Here is a 10,123-nt window from a genome sequence, read left to right as displayed (position 1 = left end):
TAAGACAGGCTTTTTAGCTAACGTTGCGGGAGCAAACGTCGTCTATTTCACTTCAGACTAAAGAGGTTAATTCCACGACCAACGCTGACCCACCTTTTTTGTGAAGGACTGGGTGACATAGTGTCGCCATTTCTTTTCTCTGTCTCTTGTTTTTCTTTTGGTTTTTGGTACCCAGACTTTTCTTTTAGACGTTTTCAGTTTGGGTTGAGCACCATCAACACTGCCCACTCTGCTCTGTTAGCATCTTACCGTTTGCGCCAGGTTTGGGGACAGGACGGAACCATTTCGTGAAAATACAAGGGGGAGGAGGTTCTCTAGATGTTTACTTTTTTGCCAGAAACAAGACAGAATAAATAAACCGTAAGTATTCGATAGCACATCCTAAATTAATTTAATTAATTTAATTATTTAATTAATAACATTATGCTGAATAAAAAATATTAATGTTGTTATATTTCTTTAAGGCCCCTGTCAGTCATCGTCCTAACGTTTCTCCCCCATATGCCCCAGGGATGCCTTATATGGTAAATGTACAGATGTTACTTTTGCAAATGATAAACAGGTGGCATGAATCAATGAAATTAGTCAAGTTTCCTGCAGTGTTGGGAAGGTTATATTTAAAATGTAATGGGTTACAGATAATTAGTTACCCTTTTAAAATGTAGTAAGTTAATAACTGTAATAATTCCTTCATCAAAGTAATATAACATTACATTTGATTACTTTTTGATTGCTTCTCTAACAAATGTTTTAAGTAGGGAAATAAAGCTGAAAAGACATTCAAATATATGTGCATATATGTTATGTATATTCCTGCAAGGCAAAAAGATGTAAAGCAACAGAATGAGTATTTTATCCATGAATGATTTTTTTTTAATATGTTACCCCTTTGTAATCACCATCACATTTTCATTAGTGACTGCAATTTATTGACTTCTGTTGTTCAGTAAGTGTAACTGATTACAATTACATTCATTTTGTAATTTAATTACTGTAACTAGTTGCTCCTCAACACTGTTTATCAAGGTTCAAAGTTCATTTACTGTTATTCTGTGCAATTTTTCTGGTGAGAGTTTTGTAACTCTGACTTTTAACATTTGCGCGAGCAATAAAACTGTGAGACATTTAGAATGAGATAAGAATAGAAAGACATTGTGTTCTTTAATTGCTCAATTGTTATATCTGCAGTACATTTTAAAAACCATCTGCTGCCTCTTAATTAATTAGGACAAAGACATTGCATAGCTCCCACAATGCAACGCTCAATGATAAAGTCAGAGAAGATGACAGGAGCGGGCAGAGTGACGCATGCAGCTCCTCCCAGAGTGCCAACAAATCACCAACACATCTGATTCATTCAGGTGTGCCAGATATCACAAATTGGTTGCTTTTCTTCTTTGTTGGGCTTTATCAACGATTTGATTAACGCATTAGAGCTTGTGAATGTGACTGTGTGCTAGTGCCATCTAGTCATCAGTGCTGAGAGACCCAGCACAAAAGATGATCAATAGTCACATGCTTAGCTGCTCTCATACTGTTATGTGGTGTTTATTTTGGTTCCTTCAGACATCTGGCTTTGAGTGGAAGCGTGTCTGTTCTGTTCTGTTCACAGGTGATGGGTGGTGGTGGTGATGTGTGTGTACATATAAAGCACAGAGAAACTGAGCAAAAGAAAATCAAACATGCTCAGTGATGTAGAGCACCGTGCAACACCCACTCACAAAAAGCTTACACTCACATTTGATTGGTAATCTCCAAGATGTGCAGTTGTTTCTGCTTGTCGACTGAATGAAAGCCCCCGCCTTCAAGTAAAAACACTTTTCAATTTTACAAATCAGATGTTTTATTTTCATGGCTTTGAGCACTGTAGCTCAAAACTCGAAAGCAGGCAATCTAGTTGGGGCTCCATGTTTCAGGTGAATTACTTGTGGTTCCAGTAAAGAGTGATTTCCTCTCCAGTCCTCTTAGACAAATCACTTTCATGACACATTGAAGCCTATGAGGTGAAATTATCATTTTTTTCTTCATAATAAAAGCAGAAAATGGTTGAGTCTAAATATGAATACAAAATTTTGTATAACAGCTTTTCTTTTTCTTCCTTTTCTCCCATTTATCATCTCATGACCTCTCATGACATATAGATAGATACTGAAGGGAGCATGTCATAGAGACCCCAAACATTACCTTCAGCATCTGTATCACACAGTAAGAGATGTGAGAAAGCATCGATGTTTGACAACCTTGGATGTGAATGTTGTCAATACTTTGACCTCTTCAGGCCTCTGAAAATAATTTCCAACAACCATCTGAGGAGGAAAACTCACTCTTTGGTTGAACAGCTCACAGGTTCACATGAAGGCCGTAGATTTTGATGATCGTCACAGACATTTATTTTAAAGGGTCGCAAGACAAAATGATTGGAAACCACTGACTTAGATTATTGTGACAGTATTTTCAATACCTTTCCTGAAATGCAATAGTGTAAGCTCAAACTAAAATATAGAAAAAGAAACATATCACACCCATTCTAAAGTTGCTGCAGTAAATCAGAACATTGATTATAAATCATTGCAGCTGGCCTATGTATCATCTACTGGGCAAAAGAAAAATAATATTTGACATGCTTTGTCTGTTTTGATCATCTAAAAAATGTTTCAGCTCTTTTGACTTTGGTATGCAGATTGTTTCTTGGGTGAACAAATAACATGGGGAAGTTGTATTAGACTACCTGGAAAAACCTCCTAAGCAATTTGTGGCACCATCAGATGATCGTGGTCTGGTCTAAATTTAAAACCTTGCTGTTCACAGCTGCATATAATAGAACTTTGGTCCCTGCTTTGGTTTTGCCATTTACGTGTATCTACTGATTATTATTCTAACGTCTGAATCACTTTTTCATCCTGTCTTACTTTTTAATTCATGAAATTTGTAAGATGCTTTTAACTACCACCCTTGTAGCACAATTGTGCCATAGAAATAAAGAGCCTTGCCTCAAACCTTCTATCTACTGGTTCATGCAACCTTTTGTGCAGAGAGAGCTTCAGTCCCAGAGCTACTGTATGCCATGTAATCACCTGTAAAATCGTTGCCATTTACTATCCTCATGTGGACAACAGTGTATACTGCAGTTTTGGGAATAGCATGACCATGCACACCCAGTCATGAAAATCAAATAAATAGGATACCTGAAGCCAATATTTTATTTTAATCAAATATAAATATCGTCATTGGCAATATTTGTCCATTGAATTACTATCTTTAATTTGGTAATAAATACAGTAGAAATGCCTTTTTCAAGAGTTCCTGTCAGTATTTCAGCCAGTCTCTAGTGTTTCTCTTTTCTTCAGTTTTTAATTATCTGTGAGTCTTCTAAGAAGCAACTCCAGAAAGAAAGACTTCTTTGTGGTAAAGTTTCTATTGTGGCTAATTAGAAAAGTTCCTAGTGTTATACAGAAACTATGGGTTTATTTTTTCTCCTCTTCTTCTGCCTTTCCTTCTTCATCTTTTGCTTCCTCAACTTTTTCCTCTCCTGTCTTTTCCGCTTCACCTTTTCCTTCATCTTCCTTTTTCTCCTCGCCTTTGTCTTCCTCTTTCTTTTTCTCCTCTTCCACCTTTTTCTCGTCCCTTTTCACCTCTTCTTCCTCCTCATCATCGTCTTCCACCTCCTCTCCTGTTAGGTGCTCCAAATCTGCGATGCGATGTCTCAGAGCCTTGTTACCGCTCTTGTTATTCCCCAAAATCCTCTTTAGCTTGAACTGCATGAGCTCCATCGAGTTATACAATTTGTTGACCTTCTCCTCTAGCTCCTTGACCTCAGGCTTGATATTAGCTGGGTCCAAGTCTATCAGACCGTCTTTCATCAGGATCTCCCGGCCTTTGTCCTCAAGCATGCTTTTGGCATCTGGATACTCTACCAGTGACTCCATCAGGTCATCCTTGGACAGGCAGAAGAGGTCTGAGTATCCAATGCTGCGAATGTTGGCTGTTCGTCGGTTCCCTGCTTTGCTGCCTTTAATGTTCAGGATACTGATCTCACCAAAGTAGCTGCCGCTTTTCAGCACAACAAACTGTGTGACACCATCATCTGCAACGACTGCAAGATTTCCATCTTTGATGATGTACATCTCACGGCCAATGTCACCCTTTTTGCAGATATAGTCTCCGGGACTGAACACTTGTGGCCGAAGCTTTAGCACCAGCTCGATCAGCAGGCCTGCCTCACAGTCTGCAAAAATACGAACTTTCTTGAGCGTCTCCATGTGCACTTGGATGGCGATCTCAGCCTTTAACTTGTCTGGAAGATACCTCAGCACCTCTCTTTCATCCTGTGCCTTGCCGTTATTCCACAGATAGTCAAACCACGTGATGACTCTCAACTCAAGTTCCTTGCTGACCTTTCGGACCTGTGAATGAAAGGAAAACATTGCAGGAAAGGAAAACATTCAATGAATTATCAAAGAACAGATTGTTTCACTTATACTACTGAAAAAAAGGTTTATCTACCTGCATGTACTGCTTGATGTTGTCAATCCGCGCCTGAAACTGAGCTTGGGCAGCATTCATGTTGGAGATCATGGTGGCAATGTTTCCTACAATGGTGGCAAAAATCAAGACCCCCACTAAAAAGTCAACCACATGGAAGAGAAACTCAGAGTCCAGGTCTGGTGGTGGAGTTTCTCCGATGGTAGTCAGGGTCAGCGTGGACCAGTAGAGGCTAAATGAATACTTTCTGCCCAACTCCCCAAAAGCAGGCTCGTCAGGATCATCAAGAGCAGGGTAAACCCATTCATCTGCGCCAAAACCAATGGACTTGGAGAATGAGAAGTAAAAGCAAGCATTCCAGTGGATGATAATGAGGATGTACATGATCAAGTTTGCAATGCGGAAGATGTTGGGGTAGTTGGTTTTTGTCTCCGTCCTTGTAAAGAACTCAAGCATGCGGCCAATCCTCAGCAGCTTGTTGATTCGGATCTCTGGATAATCGAGGCCAAGGAAGAAGTAGAGGAGGTCAGTGGGCAGCATGGAGATGAAATCAAGACGAAACTGGAAGCTGTTGATGTAGCGATCAAGTAGAAGCTGCTTATCTTTCACCATCAGGCCTTGCTCAAGGTAACCTGCATTCAAAAAGATAGACAGTTTCATAACATGCCACGTTATGAAACTTTTTTTTATAAAGTCCAGACTGATTTAAATAATCAACCCTTGATTTCAAACAGAACTCCAGAAAATGTCCAGACCTGATTCTCTTGACATTGTGTGGATTCTCATATGAGAAATCAGCTCTAGAGAGCATTTTTGCAACAAGAGCGGTCGATTTTTGTTCTTCCTCACATTTAAATGGTAAATGAACCTTTACTTGTATAGTACCTTTCTGGTCTTCTGAGTTCTCAAAGCATCTTTACTCTTACATGTCACATTCACCCACTCATACCCTGGCCAAAGTACTAAGTGTCATTTTGTACTCCATAACCATTTTCATGCACTCCCACACCTATGGAGCACTAATCAGGAGCAATTTGGGGTTCAACATCTTGGCCAAGGTCACTTCGACATGGTGACTGGAGGAGCAGGGGATCGACTTGCCAATCTTCCGATTAGTGGTCACCCGCTCTACCTCTAAAACCACAGCCACCCCCATATCAAATCACCTTAAGAAGGAAATTTTTATGTGCAGTATGAAAAGGAGAGATGATACCAATAATTTTATCAGTATACATGTGGAGGTGTGAGTGTTGTTTTAAGATAGACTTGGAAAGTCATGTGAGTTTATCCTTTAACAGATTTTGATTGGGAAGCTCAGTTCAGCTTTTCACCTGTTCTAGTCCTGAAGAACATATCAGCCAGGTAGATTATGTCAGAGGAGTAGTCCAGAGTCATCCAGTAAACGAGGTAGTTATGCTGCAGCTCCTCAAAGCAAGCCCTGTTTGCAGAAGAAAAAAGACCACTAGTAATAAGATTGAGCACGTTCCCCACTACATCCTATTGTGCAACTGCTGCAGCTGAAAAGTGTTCATTACTGCAGTGTGTTCAAAGTAAGTCAAACAAATTGCCACGAGCTTGTAAGAGAATGAGGCAACTGCAGCTGAATGAAATCATGTGACCATTTGACCTGCAGGGAATTTGCATTGTTGAAAAAGAATTACTGCTTTAAAGAAGTCACCTGGCAATGATCATGGTCCAGTTGTACATGACTGGCATTGTGATGATGAACAACCAGTTGTAATACAAGTTCCCAGCAGGATTAATGACAAATAATTCTTTTGGCCTATAAAAAGAGAGAAAGTGTAAATTAAATATCTGAAAGTCAGGTGAAAAAAGTTGCCATGAGTAGGTCACTCTGAATGGTGCACTTACTTCTCTTTTTCCTTCTCTTCCTTTTCCTTCTTCTCTTTCTCTTCCTTTTCCTTCTTCTCCTTCTCTTCTTTTTCCTTTGCTTCCTTCTCTTCTTTTTCATTCTCCTTCTCTTCGGTTTCCTTTGCCTCCTTCTCTTCGGTTTCCTTTGCCTCCTTCTCTTCTATTTCCTTCTTCTCCTCTTCTGTTTCCTTTGTCTCCACATCTTCTTTATCTGTCCCCTTCTCTTCTGTTTCCCTTGCCTCCTTCTCTTCTTTTTCCTTCTTGTCCTTCTCTTCCTTTTCCTTTGCCTCCTTTTCTTCCTTTTCTTTCTCCTCTCTGTAATGTACATTAATACATTGGAGAGTACTGAGCATCAAATATTCTTTTTAATAATTGCTAGAGGAAGTTTGACATAACACAATACATATTTCTTCTCCTTTTCTTTTATTTTCCTCCCCGAAAAAAGGATTAATTAATATATCTAATAGGCCTTTGTAGGCCTATTAAAGATCAAAGAGCAACCGTGTTTTACAAGGGCCCCACTTATCTCTTCCTGACTCCATAATCGTACTTACTCTTCATTGTTATTGCTGTTATTAACGTTGAGCAGACGATAACGATTTAATTCAGGCGAACTGCTGGAAGAAACACAGCATGTTACAAAGAAGTTAATTAACTGTTTTACTTTCTCATTAATGTATATTAAGCCCTCTTATTTGAACCATTATAATCAAACTTGTCTTTAGCTTACAGGTCATCCTTGCTTTGCTTTTCATTGTCTGTGGAGAGCTGTGCTACAGTGTGAGGTGGCACAGTGAGTTGGGGAAGGGTGGTTGAAGTAGTCATGGCAGCAGATCTGCAGTTCACCCTGCAAAAATAAGTTATATGTGTTATTATGTTAAGTGAATAGAGGTTAAATACTCTTACACACTAAATTAATTTGTCCCAGCAGTATGATAAGCAAAATAGACCCTCAAATTAGTAAATCTTAAACTATTCATCTACTTTTTCATTAGTCCATAGAAAGTAAATCAGTAACAACTTTGAATCATCTTCAAAGGCCCGGTTCACCCCCAAATAAAAATCCATATTTTCCCTTTTACATGTCGAGGCATTTATCAATCTAGGTTGTTTTGATTTGAGTCGCAGAGATTTTTGCCTTCTCTCCAATAAAATAGAACTACATTGCACCTGGCTTGTGGTGCTCAAAGTGCCAAAAATACATTTGAAAAATTCAACAGCAATTTCTCTTTCCAGAAATCATGACCCGGTCCATCAAAATACTTCCTGGCACACAAATACATTTGAGAATACTGAGCATCTTCCTGTGAACAGTTTCATGTAGGAACTATTTTCTTTCTGCCAAACTACATCCGCCAAGCCCAATATCACAAAGAGGGAAGAGTTCATCTACTCATGGATGAGAGGCTTGTGCTTGCGATAGCCAGAGATGTAAACATTAATGGCATCTTCCTGGGCTGAGCCAGAGCATTTTCATCCCAAGTCGTCACCTATTGTGGCTTTGCAGTGGCTAGATATTACGCTCTGGGTATCCTTTTGCATCTGCTCTTTATGTTCCATGATGCCGCTACTATGATGTCACTACAAGCACATGGTGGGATTATGCTACATGGGTTATGTTTTGGCAACAAAAGCACATGGCAACCAATGCCGGGATGTCAACAATGTTCATGCTGACACAGATGGTTGGGTTTGGATGAAGAAGGCACATGGTAAGGCATAGAAAAAAACCCCATCATATTAAGACAGGAAGCCAACACCAGCCCGCCACATGAAAGCCTGGGGTTTGTTGGACCCATACTACGCCCCTCCCGCCTGGTCCATAAGCACTCTTGCGCTCCTTATATTATGTCATTACCAGCAGCGTTTTAACTTAATGCTGCCCTGCCACGTATCATGCGCAAGGGTCTGGTTCTGTCCAGCCACGTTCTCAACGGACACCAACCATCAGTGTATCATGCTGCCATGGCAGGGACCGTCCGGCCGTCCACCGGCAAGGAAAAACACTCTGACCAGTTCTGTGACCAACAGCAGTTCATGCATACTCAAAAGGGGCACATTGAGCAATGCAAGCTGAGTGTCATAGTTCCATTATTTTCAAGAGAAGGCAAATATTTCTACAGCCAATATCATCAGCACTTGGCAACTTACACCAAAATTATCTAGATTGATAAATAGAACTACAAGTAAAAGGAAAAATGTGCATTTTTGATTTTAGGGTGAAATGTCTCTTCAAGTAAAAATGGCAAAAGGGAACTGCTACTATAATCTTAAATGTGAATATTTGGTGGTTTTCTTATTCTTCTGTGATACTAAACTGGATCTCTTTTAGTTTCATACAAATGATTAGACAAAAAAAAAAGACATTTGATGATGTCTGGGAACTCTCTGGGAACTTGAAATGGAGAGTTTTGACTAAACAATTAAGAAAGTAATCTGCAGGAAACTAAGCTCTGGATACATATCTTGCAGTCTCCATTGATTTGAGTCATTGTTGAAATCAAAAAAGTGGAAATAAAAGTTTTAGCTAAACAACAAAAGGTACACACACAATTGCAAAACTATACAAATCTCTTCTCAATGAAGACAGCCAAAGAGGAAAAACAACCTTTTTAAAAACAGTGCATCAAATCATGAGTTCACATCTGCAGTATGCTTTTTCTATGTATTTAATGGTAATACATAGAAAAAGAAAAAGGAAATTAACAAAATATTTTATGCAGTATGGTTATTACTCCACAAAAGTCCTGTGATTTATTTATATTTTCATCTATATCACACCTATTTTAATATTCTACTTGGTCAGACATCTTTAATACTGCAACACTGTTTTTGTGACATATCTAGAGCTGTATAAAAAAAGAAAACATAGATCACTAAGAGTCTAAAACCACAATCAGCAGAAGTCAAAATCCATTCAGTTTCAGGTAACTCACCTTTTCTACTTGTTAATGTAATGTGGAGCCCATATCTCTTTGATCCTTCTGTAGTTTTTTGTAAGATCTGGATGCAGGCCACTCACAGCAGCATCACATTAACTATAAATGATGCTGTTAAAATAATATCAAAATGTAGCTGGGCCCGTTACACCTACAAGAATTGAGTCTAACTCACAGTGTCACAGAGTCTCAGTGACCCTGATGAGGATTTGTGGATTAGAGTTGGCTGAGAAGTGGAGAGGCAAAGTCATTCATCCTCTCAGTTTGTCCACTCAAGTGGGAGATAAGATTTCGTTTAAGTGAGGTTTGGACAACCTTCAGTCAAGCTGTTAGTGAGGGCACAGACCACTGAAAAAAAATGGTGACACTTTTTGGTGACACGCTATCATTTTCCTGACCATTTGCGGAACAGCAGAGGATTTAGTCTGCCTGCACACACACACACACACACACACACACACACACACACACACACACATACACACACGCACATACATGCGAACATGAATAATAGGGACTATCTAAGTACTATCCAAGAGGGAACCTTTATTAGCAGTCATTTTAAAAATACAAAACTAGAATTGAAAATTTACTTTTGAGGTCTTCTTTCACAATATTACTGCAAATGTGATTTTTACAATTTTTTAAAGAAATTGCCAAGAGGGGACCTGAAGCCTTGAGCGACGTCTGCCTATCAAAGGGGGGACATCCATATACTGCAGTCAAACTGGTTTATCCTGGTTCTCTCACCTATAGAGTGCTTCTTTTTCACTAAAACTTCATTTGTATCTTTAAAAATGGGTATGTAAACTTTATTGCTTGCAATATAT

General features: G+C 39.2%; 1 protein-coding gene across 3 annotated transcripts; it reads right to left on the bottom strand.

Moving 5' to 3' along the window:
• Positions 1 to 3,177: 3,177 nt before the first annotated feature.
• On the bottom strand, positions 3,178 to 9,601 carry cnga1a (cyclic nucleotide gated channel subunit alpha 1a). Of its 3 annotated transcripts, none has more exons than XM_088075981.1 (8): positions 9,291 to 9,601; positions 7,085 to 7,201; positions 6,909 to 6,968; positions 6,355 to 6,669; positions 6,161 to 6,265; positions 5,814 to 5,920; positions 4,504 to 5,114; positions 3,178 to 4,403 (listed from the first exon to the last, which is right to left on the bottom strand). In XM_088075981.1, exons 2-8 carry the CDS (start codon positions 7,177 to 7,179, stop codon positions 3,465 to 3,467), a joined length of 2,232 nt encoding a protein of 743 aa, XP_087932107.1. In that variant the 5' UTR covers positions 7,180 to 7,201; positions 9,291 to 9,601; the 3' UTR covers positions 3,178 to 3,464. The 3 variants fall into 3 exon arrangements, with proteins under 3 accessions (XP_087932107.1, XP_087932106.1, XP_087932108.1); XM_088075980.1 differs by having other exon boundaries at positions 6,909 to 6,971; positions 9,291 to 9,600; XM_088075982.1 differs by lacking the exon at positions 6,909 to 6,968.
• Positions 9,602 to 10,123: the final 522 nt, after the last annotated feature.

The sequence above is a fragment of the Plectropomus leopardus genome, chromosome 3, assembly GCF_026936395.1.
Source record: "Plectropomus leopardus strain MGB_pleo_1.0 chromosome 3, ASM2693639v1, whole genome shotgun sequence".
Taxonomy (NCBI): Eukaryota; Metazoa; Chordata; class Actinopteri; order Perciformes; family Serranidae; genus Plectropomus; species Plectropomus leopardus.
This window is presented reverse-complemented; position numbering and strand designations above follow the sequence as displayed.

What these genes read in the sequence shown, in the direction of transcription:
- cnga1a (XM_088075980.1), bottom strand. Translation starts at nt 7,179, where the DNA reads ATGACTACTTCAACCACCCTTCCCCAACTCACTGTGCCACCTCACACT. An exon ending in GAAGAGAAGGAAAAAGAGAA is followed by an intron (nt 6,266 to 6,354) that starts GTAAGTGCACCA and finishes CTCTTTTTATAG; the next exon opens with GCCAAAAGAATTATTTGTCA. An exon ending in GTTCTTCAGGACTAGAACAG is followed by an intron (nt 5,115 to 5,813) that starts GTGAAAAGCTGA and finishes TTTTGAATGCAG; the next exon opens with GTTACCTTGAGCAAGGCCTG.